Consider the following 17,209-nt stretch of genomic DNA (forward strand, 5'->3'; position numbering starts at 1 on the left):
AGCCAGTAGAATTCAAAATTATGCTTCTACTAAGGTAGGACATGTAGTTATCCTTGCTAAGATGTTAACAGGTGTTAATAAATTAATGTGTAACACATTTGCATGCAGAGAGGCTGTAGTAGACTCTAGTTAAAAGCCTCAAAAATTGAGTCAGGTCAATAGTCACTGCATTGGATTCCTGCTTCTGCTACTCACTTGCTGTGTGGCCTTGGGCAAGCTATTTGACATATCTAAACCTTTCCTGATTTATAAAATGGAAGTGGTAACAGAACCAATACCCTAGAATCATTGTGTGTAGTCAATAAGATAAGGTACATGGTGTAATGCTTTTATTCAATAAAAGGTTGGTGTGCATGCTGTTAATAACAATGATGATGGTGGTGGTTGTAGTGATTTACTGAGGTCTTCCAGAGAAAATGCCTTAACTTAAATGATGCTGTTCAAATGATATTATCCCTTTTTGTGAAGCCAACTACAAACCAAATAGATCTTACTTTTTAGAGCAGTTTTAGGTTCAAAGCAAAATTGAATGGAAGGTATAGAGATTTCCCATATACCATACTTGCCTCTGCATATGGACAGCCTTCCCTCTATCAAAATCCCCCACCAGAGTGGCCCATTTACTACAATCAATGAACCTACATTGACACATTATTATTCAAAGTCCATACTTTACATTAGGTGTTGTACATTATATGGGTTTGGACAAATGTATAATGACATGTATCTACCATAATATTGTCATATAGAGTAGTTCCGCTGTCTTAAAAATTCTCTGCACACCACCTACTCATCTCCCTCTCCTCCCAGATCCCTGGCAACCACTGATCCTTTTACTACCTTCATAATTTTGCCTTTCTCAAAATGTCATACAGTAAGAATCATACAATATGTAGCCCTTTCAGATTTGCTTCTTTCTTGATAGGTAATTTTTATAACCACTCTAGAGGACCAAGTAAGTATTTTGAAATTCCACTAGAGAATACAAAGATGATTACTATCAGTGATTGTGTAAGATTATTTATATATGTTATCTCCATAAGATAAGTATTATTCTCTTTGTTCTACCAAAAGGAAGTGCCCAAAGTCACGAAACCAGTAAGTGGCAGAGGTATTTGAATCCAGTTTGTCTGACTCCAATGTTTATATCTTTCCATTATGCCACAGTGTTTACCCTAATACCAAATATGGGTCCTAGAGCATCTGAACCCAGTCACAGGAACTGACAGGGAAAAGCACACTGATAAAGATGCATATCCAAATACATGTCATTGAAGCTCTTAGAAGACAGCCTCCTGATGGAATAACACAACAGCCATTGTATTTTGTGTCAGATTTTATGGCTAGGACTTGCATCCTTATCATTAGGCAGGAGAGCTTAGCACACAGGCTAGCAAAATTACAAGGGTTTAGTTCAATGTTTCTTAACCTTTTTTGGCATTATCCCTCAACTCAGGGGCATCTTTAGACATTTTCTTCCCAATCACCCCTCACCCCAGTTAAATTTTAATAGCACATAAATACTACATTTGCTTATGTACTGTGGCCTTTTCCGGGGCCAAAAACTTTTGCAATATCTAAGTTGGTTTTTTTCTTTTTTCTTTTTTTTTGCCCTCCAAGAAACTATTTCTACTCCCTCGGGGGTATATGATCCCCACTGAGAATATGTAGTCTAGTTGCAGATGGTCAGAGCTCAGGGAGGCTGACAGGGGGCTGAGATGCCAGGGAGGTTGAGGTCAGAACCTTGGAGAGTGCCAAAGTAGCCCTACTGAGACCATGTCCAAGGCTCATGATTGCCTCTAGTTTTGCCTGAAAGAAGAAAGAGGCCTGGGAGAGGATGGGGGGTAGGAAGCTAGTAACAGTACTCTTTTACTACATGTCGGAAGCATCAAAATGTAAAGGCCCTCAGAGCCCTAGGCACATGCTGTTCTCCCTTCCCAGGAACTTTCCTTCTTTTCACCTTCCTTTCAAGGAGCTAAATCCTCCTCATCTTTCAGCTTCTGGTTCAGATATCACTTCCTCTGCTGTTATCATAGATTTCCCAAATCTGAATACAACTGAATTGCATCACAGAACTCTGTACTGGCCATATGCCCATGAAGTATTTTGTCCAGTACTGGGCATCATATAGGGAGGGCATCAGGTCTGGAGACCAGGGTGGTGACCATTATGGAATTTTTTTTACCATATGCCTATTTATTTACTGGTACTAGTTACTCTTTACTGGGGTAATGACTTCATGAATATTATCTCATGTGAACCTCATATAATCCTATTGGATTGGATAGGTATGGATTAGGAAACTGAAACTCAGAGAAATTAAGCAACTTGCTCAAGTTTCCTCAACTGGTGAATGGTAGAGCCTGGTGTTTGTACCCAAGTCTGTGTAAATTCAGAGCCTATACCTTCAATCTATAATTCTTTGACTCTATCCTTCCATGGTGCACTTGTTCTATCCTTTCACTTGGTATTCTCGAATCAGACACCAAACCTTTCCAGTTTGTATCTGTAGCTAGAACTTCAAATAAGCTTCCTTCAATGCCTGTGGCATGGGAATGTCTCTCACATGGGAGAATCTTAGCTGCATTGACCACACTACACCACTTGCATCTTTAGCCCTTTTATTGGGATTCTGAGCTCTAAGGCCTGCTGAACCTTTCTCCTTCTGCTTTTAAACAAATGGGGATCAGACCTAGCATAATAACCACATGAAACCCACCAAACTATTTTTCATTCCAAATAGAATGGAACTGTTTTCCACTTTTTATAGAAGGGTAAAACTTCCACTTGCCAACAGAACATGGTGGCTGCTGAGTTGGTGTCAGGAACGTGAACTTAAAAACTGTATTTCCCTTGCAACTCTTGACAAAGTAACTTTAACAGCTACCAATCTGCCTTCTTCTCCTGAACTCAGTGACAAGTTCTTTTTAATCAAAACATCTTAAGCTGAAAAGGTAATCAATCCCAGGACATAGCCAGCTCACAGATAGATGCTGTCTCCTCAGGCATTGCTGTGGAAGTGTGTATAAAGATGTACACATAGATGCTCCTTACCGCCAGAGGTACACAGAGACAGATGTTACTCACAGAAACAGATATCCACCAGGAACACGATGTATATTAACAGCTCCCGCAGGGTGGTCTTGACGTAAAGCTCCCGGTTCTCAGCTGTGTTCTCAGTCAGCGTTGTTCCCCAAAGTCCTAAGGGACAGAGATGCCTAGGATCGCTAGCAGCAGGTTCCTCCCAGATGCCCAACCCACCAGTCCCTGGATATTACTCCCATTTCTACCCCGGCCCTTTGCTCACCCATCACCATGTATCTTGGCTGAATCTGGCTACTCTAACCACACTCAAGCCTGCCCTCCTTCATCAAACACCCTGAGGTAGACAGTGGAAAAGACATTGGGTAGCAGAGAATGAAGACATGGAAAGGAGGTCCTTGTTTCAGGTGGGACAGCCTAGGGGATCATCACAAACATGTCCTCCTTCAAGCTAACTCCCTCCATACCCTTCTGCGCCCCCAGAGATGACTCTACCAGGCTCTCCCTCTAAGAGACCACTACACTGGCCTCTGTGTTCTGGGGCCTTCAGCTCTAACAGACAATTCATAAAGCCCAAAGAGACTGAGATCCCACCTCTTCTTCAGGTCACATCTCCCCCCCGCAAAGCTTTTGGGACTCCCTTCCTAACTCCAGTATCTGAGGAGAACCCTCCTCCCACCAGGTACCTCTGATGCCACGACAGATCTGGAAGCAGCAGCTGGATACCAGGGTCCTATAGGCCTTCTCCTGGGATCCATCTTCAGGCTTTTTGGGTTGGGGCTGGGGGGGCACTGCCCTGGAGATGGTGCAGATCCTCAGTGTCCCATGTGGGGAGGGTGGACCACTGTAGGCAAGGTTGTCCCAGGCTCCACTCCCCATCTTTTGGAGCTCTTGCCCCTCAGGACTTTCCACAGCATTCATGGGGAATGAGGTAGGGGGCCTGGCACCGCAGGTACCCACTGTCCCCTGAAGAAAGGGGGAGCAAAGACACAGCCCAGTCTAGCCAGCAGAAGGCAAAGGAGTGTGAGAGCAGCTGGTCTCAGGAAGCCTCTGTTTCCTGCCTTTTGTAGTGGGAATCTGTCCCCACTGGGGGAGGGGCAGGCGGCAGGGGGTGGGGAATGGCTATCAGTCCCGTCAGGGGCTCTCTCTCTCTTCCTCTAGCTTCAAGACAGGGGGTGGAAGGGAGCTGGAAGTCAGGGGTTTGGCAGGAGAGAGAGAAGCCTGAGAGGGAGATGTGGCGACTGGGGTGGAAGGAAGGAGGGGTGAGAGAGGCCAGTGCTGAGGGGGGAGGAGGGCTGTTTACAGAAGGGGCCTGGTGGGGGGGGGGGGTGGTCCCAGTCAGACAGAAGAGGAGATGAGAGAGCAGTGGGAGGGGCTGGCGGACTCCAGCCGGTCTGGGCGAATTTCCACTAAAAGCTCCTGAAAGGGCCGCCATGGATTGGGCTGCAGGCCAAGGCCGGGGACAGGAGACTGGAAAGTGCTGCTTCCCTTCCAGGCTCATTCAATGGTGTCTGAGGCTCCTTTAATGTCTCACCTTGAGCTGTCCCCTGGTGGGGTGGAAAAGGGGGGGGCTCCCCTTCCTCACTCTACCCCTATAGCTGGGCGAAAAGCTAGTGGCAGGAGGAGCTTCTGTTTCAGACACTTAAGGGTCAGGGTCTCTGACTGCTGTTGAGGTTGGGGCGGGCGCAGAGAGCGGGGGCACTAGAGTTCCAGATTATCTGTATCCTTCTGAGGTCTGCCCTCATACGGCTTATGAGAGAACTACACTGACAGAAAGGTGTTCCTTAAGGGTGTGGGGCTCAGCCTAGGGAAGAGCCTAAACCCTGATTGGGAGAATGCATGAGAGAGCAAAGGGCAAGAACAGTGTGACTTGGGACTCCTTAAGAGGAGTGGATGTCTGGACCCAGCTCAGCTGACAACTTTACCTTAGGGTTCGTAGTATTGGACTGAGGACTACTAAGCATGAGCACAAAATGGAACTATGAGAGGTATCCGAACTGATCTGCTTTCTTTTCAATCTCTGGTGTCTGTGCCCCGAGCACATCCCTGCCTAGACCCTGCTCCGGCCTCTGATCACTTGTCCTGGCCCCCCTAAAAGCATGTGCTGTGGCCCAGAATGGTACTGGCCCCACAGGGGCAGGGGGTTACCTTCTCCTTGACGGCTGCAGCGGGGGCTGCCCTCTCTCCAACAGCTGGTTCCCCATCTGGGCCACTCTATTGCCCCACTTGACCGAAGCCCATGTTCCCCCCCTCAGTAAAACACCAGCCTAGTGGAAGTCACCAGTCCTGAGTGTCCCCATAAAGAGATCCTGATCCCAGAGAACCCAAGGCTGGCCTCGGGCCCTTGATAAATAGGTGCTTTCCAACACCCGAGAAACGGCTGGAAAAGCAGCAGCTCTCTTACCCCTGGCTCTGCAGCATGCCATCTCCTGCCCCAGGCCCAGATACTGTTAGGGAATTAACTCTGTCTGGGCTGGAGTTAAGGCCTCTCTGTGAGCTTCCCTAGATGGAAGAGTTTCATCTCTACATTTTAGCAGCTAATGAGACATATTCCAAGGTGTTTGTTATCTTTGGAAAGACAAAAGATCATTTTGTATGAAATCAGCTGATAGTGAAGGAACCGGAGCTGTTGCCTCTCACCTACAAGCTTTTCAAACAATTGCAAAAGGACCCCTGGCTTGCAAAACTGAACATTAGGACAGAGGTAATGAACAGGAAGCTAGCAGCGTAGTCCAAAGAAACAGCAAGAGGAACAGGAGATGGTTTCGGATTCCTTGGGGGATAATTTTATATTATGAGAGAGGCTTGTGATCAACAAGGTTTTGGATAGACTCAAAGAGGTTCGTCATGCGACAGGTCCCACACCCTTGTGACATTAAGGCCAGAGCTGGACTGCTTTATTCACGGTCACCCACCGAGGAAACATTGCTTTTCCCTGCTCAGTCTTGAGCATTCCCCACGTGTGTGGATCAATGCATAATACCCCCGGGAAGCACAGGTTATATAACCAGCTTGAGAAATTTTCTCAAAAGATGCTGGGCATTCCTAGGTTATTTAGTCTTACTCAAGAAGTCCTAAGTATGGTAATCAAGTGGAAGTTCCTGATGCTTTCGTCTGCCAGTTCTTCGTGTCCTCAAGTTTCTGTGGCACTTGGTTTTTCCTGAGTGGCCAGTTAATAAGGGCAACCAGTATCAGAGTCCTGTGGCTCAGGTTGCCTTTTAGCAATTTAGCAAAACCCAAGAGGGTTGACCTTGAAACCCAAACTCCCGGTTTAACTCTTGGTTCAGCAACTTACTAACTGTATAGTTCTGGGCAAGTCCCTTTGAGACTTAGTTTATATATCTACAAAGTGTTCCCATTAAAGCCTGCCCTGCTGACCTGAAGGACTGTTTTAGGATTCAAACAGTAGATATAGAAACCATTATAAACTGTGTGCTATAAAGCACCAAACAAATTTAGTTATCTTACCACAGCATCCATCCTTGTGTACCCCACTCATCCGCAGCAATTCATGTTTCAGGGAGATACCTTCAGTCAGGACTCTGTTGTCATTATCTCTGAGAGACAAGGGTCCCAGAACCCTCTGTATCCACCCCCATTCCATTCCAGCTGACAACGGCAGAGTGGAACGATGGCATTTCACCTGAAGACTATTATAACAGTAGTCTGGAAAGAAAATAGCTCTTAGAAGAGTTTCATGAGGACATGGCAAGACTTGCTGTCCATCAGAACCCAAAGTACTTCTTTACCATGATGCCTCTTAGCCCACTTGGTGAATTGGTCCCATTGCTTCACTGGGATACATTTTTTGGTTGCATGCTATCCTATTGCACACACCAGAAAAAGATTACTACATTTCCACCACCAGTACCCTCCTTTTTCACGCCATGCACATCCTAGCCAGGCTCCTCAGTGCCACTCAGATCCACTAGGTCCTGACAAAGAGACCAGAGACAGCAAAGGCCATGGGATAGAAACTTGTAGCTCATTTCCCTATAAGTTCTCCATGTAAATTTCCCCCAGGAGAAACCACCTTCCATATTCCAGAGAAAGGAACCCTGGGGTGACGCATGGTCCAGATTCTACAGGGAGAAGCTTCAAATCACCTTCTGTGTTTTACATAGTGACCCTCAACCTTTTCCACCCCAATAAACATAAACAATAGAGCACACTCTATAAGTAACAATGGCTCACTATGGCAATGATTCTCAATGGAAGACACTGGAGATCACTCATCTATAAGAAAACCCTGCACCTAAGGACTTACCCTTCACCAGTATACCACCAGTCATCTGTGTGGCAAAAATACCAAAATTTGAGTAGCTGAAGTTTTCAGCAACAAACACAGTGGACCAAGCAAACTGACATAAGAAGGCTAATCCCAAGGGAGTCCCCCCTCCCTGTTTTTGTACAATAAACATCATAGCACTGTGCCCAGGGCCACCACAAGCCACAACTCCTTAGAACAGACAAGCCAGATCCATTGGAAGATTCAGGTGTATGAAGTCCTGTTGCAGCTGTCCCAGCCCAGAAGGCCAAGAAAATAGCATTTTGTTGTATTTTGTCAGGGACCTCACAGAGAGGCTGGAGGAGATCCACTTCCCTCATCGAAATGACCCACTTCAGTCTTTTACTTCCTTCCTGTGACCCCCTGGATTTAACAAGTCCTGTTGGAATACATTTTGCATCTTCTGTCTCTCCAAAGAGAACTTTTTTTTTTTAAGATTTTATTTATTTATTTATTTGACAGAGAGAGAGAGACAGCCAGAGAGGGAACACAAGCAGGGGGAGTGGGAGAGGGAGAAGCAGGCTTCCCACTGAGCAGGGAGCCCGATGCGGGGCTCGATTCCAGGACCCTGGGATCATGACCTGAGCTGAAGGCAGATGCTTAACAACTGAGCCACCCAGGTGCCCCAAAGAGAACCTCTTTAAATGAGCCCTTCAGCTTTCCTCCCATTTCTAGAGACCCCTCCTGGACAACTATCCCCGTTCGCCCATGCCTTCTACAGAAGATTGGACAGGTAGAGGGGACCAACAAAACCCAGGTGGTGGGAGACAGATGATGCTATCAACAAAAATAAGGAAGTTAGTCTTCAGTTGCCTGGAAACTTGGGTCTGAGGCCATGATCATGCGCCCTGCTGAGCGTAGTCCGGACATGGAGTACTCACATGGTCTTGAAGTGATCAGTCAGCGTTATCACTTCCAGGCAGAGCTCCAGCTGGGGCAGGCAGGGTTCTGTATAGGATGGTGAGTGTCAGCCCAGCCTCCTGCTAGAGAAGGTGGAGTGGGGGAGGAGAGAGCTCCATGTGAATTGGAGACACCAGGCTAGAAAGAAAGGAGGGAGGTGGAGGGGAAAGAAAGGCACGAGAGAGAAGGGGGATTAGGGGGAAGAGAACTTGAGAGAACACAGTTCTTTCCTTCAGAGCAACTCACCAAATTTCACAGGAGACTTGGCTGACTGAATGTCCCAAGCCTGTGAAGAGGGGAGACTGGAGCACCCGGGCAAATCCCTCAGGCACTCACCCTTCCAGCATCATTTCAGGGTCTCAGGGCAATCACCCAACACACCCCCTTGTCCCAGCTTCTCAGGGCCCCATCACAGGGGACACATATTTTTCCATCTTGAGTCTCCATTCCAGTCATAATCCAGTCCACAGGTATTTGCTGAATGCCGACTATATGGGATGGACTCTGGGATAAGCAGCAAATAAGATCGTCAGGGCCCCTGCCTCAGAGAACTTAGACTCTGGCAAAGAAGACAGGCATCAAGCAAATACACAGGTAACTTAGGATTTGTGATCATAAAAAGTGCTGCAAGGGAGGAGTACAGGGAGCTATGAGACAATGCAGCAGGAGACCTAAGGCTCTAAAGCAAATAAGGAATAGAACCACGATTTCTACCTCTCTTCCCACTTCTTGGCCCTGCAGCAAACAGGGTTTTCTGAGATTCAGAAATGTTTTACCGCTACTCTACACAAGGGAACAGACTGAGTTAAATGACCAAACAAGGAAAAAGTTATGACAATGCAAGAAATGTTACAACTTACAGTAACCTTTATCCCTCATGGTCACAGGCACATGAGTTGAGCTCAGCTTGAAGGCTTGTTTTAGATTCCTTCTGAGCACATGGAATCCAACCACTTTTCATTCCTGAAATCGATTATCTCCTTGATACCCGGGAAAGAGGCAGAAATTAATAAGAGAGCTAGAGTAGTAAAACTACAAAGCGATGAAAAATTTCCCAAGGTGAAGGCTTTCCAGGTGTATACTTATCTCCAGGCTCACCAAGTTGCATACATTAAAGATGTGTAGCTTTTTGTATGTCAATCATCCCTCAATAAAGGTCAATACTGCATTTTTTTTTTTAATTTCCTGAATGGGAATTTGGAACCAAGAGCTTAAGTTTCTTTTATTCTGTTCACCCTATACTCCCAAATCTAGAAATCTATCCTGATGTTTCTATCAGCATAATTGATAACAATTTTTTAAAAGCTGAAAAAGAGGAAGCTCAAATATCCAACAATAGAAAAAATATTAGATAAATAAGGATACAAGTTTGAAAAATACCTGTGAGTTAAGGATGTAGTTCTTTTTAAAGGGCAGGCAGGCCTCATAAGAAGGAGAGAGTAATGTGTTTATGGTTTGTTAGTCCTTCTTTCTTTGGGGGCTAGAACTTGCTCTTCCTGCCCCCATCTCCTTGAGAAGAGAGAACTATACGGACTTGGATTCCCCCCAAGAAACTTAGGACCCATCCAGCCTTCTTTTCCCCTCACCTTGAGGTGGACTTTGGATGACACAAAAAGAAGCAGTTTTAGTATTAGAAAAGGCTTATTGGAAATTCTCACCCTGAACTCATCCAGAACTGCATGTGATATGGTGCTGCCATTCATTAAAACCAACTGGAAATTTGAAAAAAAAAGGATACATACACATGATGGGTTGTTGTGCAGAAATCAACACTTTGGGTAGTATTTAATGTCATGAGAAAATGCTCATCATAATTCTGGCATATATATCTACAGAGTCCATATTTTATATGTAAATTATACTTGGATGCATTAAAAAAAGGACTAATGTTAAAGAATTTAACAACGTAGTAATGATATCTCTGGGTGGATGCTTTTTATTTTGCTAATTTTTGTTTTATTTTGTTTATTTTATTTTCATTAATTTTTTTCTACGGTGATTATGAGTACTTTCACTTTCAGAAAAAAAGTATTTTTAAAAGCCAGTAGTCAGTAGTTATTATGTTCATAAAGACCTGAGGTGCATTTTCATCTTAGACTCACAGAAACTCTTGGGTGGTTGCCTTTGCCACACTGGCTCTCCACACCAGCCAGGAAACATGACAGTTCATTTTTTGACACGAGAGTCATCCATGCAATCACTTTGCTTTTCACCTGTTTGCTCCAAGACTTTGTATTAATTGCTACTTCCTTGGAGACTACAGTTGGGCAAGAATATGGGCGAAGCATGTGATGAGTATGAGAATAGCTGCCGTGAGAAATACAGCATCTAACAGCAGCTCTGAGGAAGGAAGGTAACTGGGGTGGCAAGTGGAAAGGTCAAGAAAGGAAATTTGCAATGAATAGCATTGAAATGGATTTTGAGGGGCGCCTGGGTGCCTCAGTCAGTTAAGTGTTTACCTTCAGCTCGGGTCATGATCCCAGGGTCCTGGGATGGAGCCCAACGTTGGGCTTTCTGCTCCGCGGGGAGCCTGCTTCTCCCTCTCCCTCTGCCTGCCGCTCCCCATGCTTGTGCTCTCTCTCTCTCTGTGTCAAATAAATAAAATCCTTAAAAAAAATGAAGTGGACTTTGGATGACATCCTTTGGAAAAGGAGGACAAATATTTTAAGAGACAAAAAGAAAGCATAGCTACCATTTATTAACCACCCACATGGCAGACGCCTTACAGTGCATTATATTAATTAATTCTCACACAATCCAATGGAGTAGACTTTTGTCATTCTATTTTACAGGTGAGGATTCGAGAGATAAATTGTGCTGGAATCCATCTTTGAGTCAGATCTGTCTGACTACACAGAATGACTTCCTGGGTGTCATCCACACAGGGATAGCAGTGCGTGCAAAATCTGGCAGGTGGGAACATTGCTTGCTCTTGTGGAAGAACAGTCCCACTGTTCTCACTGGAGAATAAGAAAGAAGCCTGGAAAGAGGGTTGGGAGTGAATATGGAAGGCCTCAAATGCCAGACATTTAATTCATTCAGGCAATAGAAATTCAACTGGATTCAGGCAAAAGAAAGACAAAGAAAACTTCCAAACAGAGGAATGAAATAAAAGCTATATTTTATGAAACCTAATCGGACAATAAGGGTTTACTCTGGGGGGAGATTGGAAGCCAGGAAATCAGTTGGAAGTTTGCAGAGCTAGTTTAGGGACAGGAATGAAAGCCTGAATGATGATGGTTACAGACGAATAGAAAGGAATGGGAAGATATGTGAGGCCTCCCAGAGGCAGAACCTGCAGGAATTAGCACCTGACTGGAGGTAGGGTACAAGGGAGAGCAAAATCAAAGCAGCTCCAAGGTCTCAAACCCCTACACCTGGAAGGTCAGTGATGCTATTAATGGGGTGGGCGGGAGGAGAGGGATCAAAAGCAGGTTTCAGGGGCACCTGGGTGGCCCAGTTGTTAGGCGTCTGCCTTCAGCTCAGGTCATGATCCCAGGGTCCTGGGATCGAGCCCCGCATCGGGCTCCCTGCTCAGCGGGAACCCTGCTTCTCCCTCTCCCACTTTCCCTGCTTGTGCTCTCTCTCTCGCTGTGTCTCTCTCTGTCAAATAAATAAAGAAAATCGTAAAAAAAAAAAAAAAAAGTAGGTTTCAGCATGAGATTCAATTTTAGGTATGTGTAAGTCTAAAGTGCTAATGGGGGGCACCTGGGTGGCTCAGTCGGTTGAGCGTCTGCCTTCGGCTCAGGTCATGATCCCAGGGTCCTGGGATCGAGTCCTGCATAGGGCTCCCTGATCAGCGGGGAGTCTGCTCTTCCCTTACCCTCTCCCTCTGCCTCTCTCTCTGTCTCTAATGAATAAATAAATAAAATCTTTAAAAAATATTTAAGAAATAAAGTGTTAATGGGACACTCAGATGTTGAAATTTGAGGGCTCACTGGACAATTTGGGTTAGAGTTTGAGACAGTAATAAACACTGGTGAGAGTGATGGTGTAGTTAGACGTGTTTATTGGAGCCACAGGAACAGTTGAAATTGCCAAAGGATTGCATGAAGGGAGAAAGGAACTGAAGTTGAGGGGGAAGGAAGAGGAGCCAGAAAGGGAGAGAAAAAGCCGTAAGAGAGGCAGGGGGAGAACCAAGAGTTTTCAAGACACAAAAGTCAGAGGAGGAGTATTTTAAGAAGGGAGTGATTATTGACTGTACCAAACAGTGCTAAAAGGTCAAGTGTTCTGATAAATTAAAAGCCTTCAGATGCTTTAGACTAGAATCTCTCAGGTGACCTTGGAAATTGAGAAGGCTGTGGATGCCTGATTTGGAGAAGTGGGGGTGTTGAGGTTAAAGAGTGGATGGTGAGACAATAAAAGAAGTGGCTCCATTTAACTACACAAGTAATTTATTAAGTATTTACTGAATACGTGCACTATGAACTTCTTGCATATCTGCTTGGGGATGTCCTAAGAAACCAAGACCAACCATCCTCATCTTCATGTCCTAAAAGCTTCCCTTGATTCCAACTCCTATTATGGTGCTGGGTTTTATTTTTTTATAGTTTTTTTAAAGATTTAATTTATTTATTTGACAGAGAGAGAGACAGCAAGAGAGGGAACACAAGCAGGGGGAGTGGGAGACGGAGAAGCAGGCTTCCTGCTGAGCAGGGAACCCGATGTAGGGCTCAATCCCAGGACCCTGGGATCATGACCTGAGCCAAAGGCGGACGCCTAACTGCTGAGCCACCCAGGCGCCCCCATGATGCTGGTTTTTAAAAAAAAAAACAGCTTCATTGAGATATAATTCACATACCGTACAATTCACCCATTTAAAGTATACAATAATTTTCCATGTGTTCACAGATATGTGCAACTATGGTGCTAATTTTAAAGGAAAAACACTTGGGCATACAGTTCAGAAGTCAACACCTACAATTAATGTTGCAAACGAGGGAGAAGGGGACCCCAACAAATTCTCCACGGGCACCCTATCGAGCAGAGTCACAGAACAGAGTGGGAAGATGCCAAGGGGCTTTGCCTATCATGGCCACCAGGTGGCAGCAGAAGCGTTGCCCTCTCTCCGTCAGTCAGAGCCAAACCAGTTTGGAGAGATTGGCATTCAGAGAGTCCAGAGACCATTCCTCTCTCCATCTCCTTCCTGTTGTTTATTCTTTTCTTCTAGGTAACTCTAAAGGTTCACGACAGGTCCCACTAACAGGTCCTAACCCACAGGGATTTATCATTCTGGCGACCTAGTAGACTTCTGTGTTGATCTGAGTCTTCTGAGACGCAGACACCAAGGCTGAGAGGCGGTTGTAAGGTTCTGAGGAAGGAAACAGCTGTGAGAGGAAATTGGGCAGGTGCCCAGGAAGTCTAGGAGAGCTGTCAGACCGTGAGGTAAGTCTGCCCCTGAGTGAAGGAGAGAGTGTGGGAAGGTTGGGTGGATTTCTGCGGCAGAGTTAGTCTAAGAACGTTTGGCCAAGGCCTTCAGCGAGCCAAAATAAACCATCAGGGGAGTTCGGTGTCTCGCAGGATGGGGGGCCCACCTTAGTATGCTTGCTCAGCTCAATTAGTGGCCGGGCAGCTCCTAGGAACGGGAAGTTCCCAGGCTGCTCACCTGGAAGTCTGGTCCAGGTGAATGCTCTTAGTCAGTTATTCATAGTTGGAGGTCCGTGAAACCCATTCTCATGGCCTCCACACCTTCTTTTGGAGAAGGGACAACCTTAGCCCTCAGGCAGCCCTCCCTCTACCAAGTGTCATCTGTGTTCCCCTCTGAGGGGGACAATTCAATCCCTACCTCTCACCTACCCCCACCAGAGACTAGGCTACTCCCATACCCTGCATCTGACTCTGTTCCTGCTCTCCCGGATTAATCCAGATACAAGCATCCTCCCAAGCAAGCCCTACCTTTTTGTGCCTCTGTCTTTGGTTCCTTCTTGCTGATAAACCTGGAAACTTGAAGGTGGTGACAGGACTAGCAGTGTGTTGAGTTTAGTCCTGACCCATGGTCCCAGCAGCCAGCCTGTCCTGGCAGGAAGCTGATTGGCCAGCACCAGGCCCCATCCCTTTCCTGGGGTCCCCACTGCCTCAGGTGACACTGCCCAGGCACCTGAGTGGTTGGCAGTGTGGTTCTGGCCTCAGTCAAGGCCAAGTACATAATAGGGCAGCCATAGCTTTGCCAGGTGGTCCAGAGGGCCAGGTAGCTCTTGGGGGTTCAGGATGAAGAAGCTGGCACTTGTCTAGGGAAAGCAGAGGTTTGGTAAGGAGGGTGTTAGGGGAGAAGACTACTGGGTATCCAGCATGACAGGGACCGACTGGGTCAATGGCCCCTGTGGGCCTCCCTGAGTGCCCTTGGGGCTGAGGGGCCTGCTGCGTATGGGGCTCTGGGTTCTCAGAGAACCCATACTCCCCTTGGCTGGTTCTCAGCTAAAAGACAGGCTTGGGAGGGATGGGATGAATACAGCTGGCTCTCTGGGCTGCTTCTTGAAAGGAGGGCATGGGGAAACCAACAATTCTGCAAGAGTATGCCTGGGCCAGATGACTTTGCAAATCCTGAGTCCTCAAGGTAAATAAAAGGCAACAATTCCAGGCTTTAAAAGGGAATCCAGCCAGGGGTGCGTGGGTGGCTCAGTCAGTTAAGCATCTGCCTTTGGCTCAGGTCATGATCCCAGGATCCTGGGGGTCCAGCATGTGGGCTCCCTGCTCACTGGGGACTCTGCTTCTCCCTCTCCCTCTACCCTTCGTCCTCTCTCTACCCCTCCCCCTCTGCCCATGCTCTGTCTCTCACTCTCTCTCAAATAGATAAAGGATGGGGGGAAACATGGTGGAGGAGTAGGGGACGCTATTTCAACTGGTCCCTGGAATTGAGCTGGATATCTACCAGACCACTCTGAGCACCCACGAAACCAGCCTGAGATGTAAGAAGATCTGGATCTCTACAAACAGAATATCGCAGGCGGTTGGTTTTGAGGTACGAAGCAGGGAGCCGTGATTCCACGGGCAGATATCGGAGGATAAATGGCAGCGGGAGGGTGCCTGGCTGTGGGGATCCTACACCGCCGGTGAGTGACAGCCTCGCGCGCTGCGGACGGGCACAGACTCGCAGACCAGTAGCGGTGGGGAAAGGACTTTAGGGCAGCCCCTGGGGTGGAAAACCAGAGCGGTGGGGTCTTGCGAACTGGGAGCGGCTGGCAGTTTTAGAAGCACAAAGGGCAGAAACGTGCTCTGACCTGGAGGCAGGACTGGGGGCGCTGCGGAGGGGCGCACAACCCAGGCCGCTGCAGTTTATAGCAGCAGGGACAGAAACGGAGACGGTGTGGCCTGGAGAGCTCACTGAAGAACAGACTGAGGTCTCTCTGCTCTGAGGCAGAGGGTTGGAAATGGTCTCTTCTGCTCTGACTCGCGGAAGAGACGCGGAAAGCCGCCAGGGAAAGCCACCAGAGAACAAAAGCCCCAAACACTGATTCCCGCTGAGCCCATCCCCCGCCACAGGGGTGCAGGGCAACTCCACCTAAACAGGGTTGCCTGAGTAACAGCACGGCAGACCCCTCCCGCAGAAGACAGGCTGGGAAAACAAGAGGCCAGCAACCCTAAGGTCCCTAGAAAACAGGTGCATCTTGCTTGGGTTCTGGTCAATAATTTGGACTCTATACATTCCTTCAAACACCCATCAACAGAATGACTAGGAGGAGGAGCCCCCAAAATAGAAAAGACTCAGAGATTATGACTTATGCTGCAGATTTACAAATGGATACAGATATAACCAAGATGTCAGAGATGGAATTCAGGCTAGCAATTGTGAAGACAATGGCTAGAATGGAGAAATCAATTAATGGCAACATAGAATCTCTAAGGGCAGAAATAAAAGGTGAATTGGCAGAACTTAAAAATGCTATCAGTGAGATCCAATCCAATCTAGATAATCTAACAGCTAGGGTAACTGAGGCAGAAGAGAGAATAAGCGACCTGGAAGACCATATAATAGATAAAAAGGGAAAAGAGGAGGCCAGGGAAAAACAACTCAGAATCCATGAAAATAGAATCAGAGAAATAAGTGACACCATGAAGCGTTCCAATGTCAGAATAATTGGAATCCCGGAGGGGGTGGAGAGAGAGAGAGGACTAGAAGATGTATTTGAGCAAATTGTAGCTGAGAACTTCCCTAATCTGGGGAATGAAACAAACATTCGCATCCTAGAGGCAGAGAGGACCCCTCCCAAGATCAAGGAAAACAGGCCAACACCCCGGCATGTAATAGTAAAACTTGCAGATCTTAGAACCAAGGAAACCATCTTAAGGGCAGTTAGGGGGAAGAGACTCCTTACGTACAGAGGGAGGAACATCAGAATAACGTCAGACCTATCCACAGAGACCTGGCAAGCCAGAAAGGCCTGGCAAGACATATTCAGGGTACTAAATGAGAAGAACATGCAGCCAAGAATACTTTATCCGAAAACAGAAATTTACAGGGACAATCTATAAAAACAACGTCTTCACAGGCAACATGATGACAATTAATTCATATCTTTCAATAATCATTCTCAACGTGAATGGCCTAAACGCTCCCATAAAACGGCACAGGGTTGCAGATTGGATAAAAAGACAGAACCCATCCATATGCTGTCTACAAGAGACTCATTTTGAACCTAAAGATACATCCAGACTGAAAGTGAAGGGATGGAGATCCATCTTCCATGCCAGCGGACATCAAAAGAAAGCTGGGGTTCTCCCTCTGCCTCTGCCTCTCTCTCTCTCTCTCTCTCTCTCCCTGTCTCTCATGAATAAATAAATAAAATCTTTAAAAAAAAAAAAAAGGGGGGGCACCTGGGTGGCTCAGATGGTTAAGCTCTGCTTTCGGCTCAGGTCATGATCCCAGGGTCCTGGGATCGAGTCCCGCATCGGGCTCCCTGCTCAGTGGGGAGCCTGCTTCTCCCTCTGCCTCTGCCTCTCTCTCTCTCTCTCTCTCTCCCTGTCTCTCATGAATAAATAAAT

At 46.7% G+C, this 17,209-nt stretch overlaps 1 protein-coding gene across 1 annotated transcript in view; it reads right to left on the minus strand.

Moving 5' to 3' along the window:
* Positions 1 to 6,639, minus strand: part of PKD2L1 (polycystin 2 like 1, transient receptor potential cation channel) — a 30,388-nt gene extending 23,749 nt beyond the window's left edge. The window contains exons 1-3 of the mRNA XM_032432575.1: positions 6,511 to 6,639; positions 3,729 to 4,008; positions 3,088 to 3,201 (exon numbers count right to left, since the gene is read on the minus strand). Of these exons, the coding sequence (XP_032288466.1) occupies positions 3,088 to 3,201; positions 3,729 to 4,008; positions 6,511 to 6,522 (406 nt within the window). The 5' untranslated portion in view covers positions 6,523 to 6,639. The remainder of the gene's footprint in view (positions 1 to 3,087; positions 3,202 to 3,728; positions 4,009 to 6,510) is intronic.
* Between the last annotated feature and the right edge of the window lie 10,570 nt (positions 6,640 to 17,209).

This window comes from Phoca vitulina, unplaced genomic scaffold (assembly GCF_004348235.1).
Source record: "Phoca vitulina isolate PV1807 unplaced genomic scaffold, GSC_HSeal_1.0 scaffold48, whole genome shotgun sequence".
Lineage (NCBI taxonomy): Eukaryota > Metazoa > Chordata > Mammalia > Carnivora > Phocidae > Phoca > Phoca vitulina.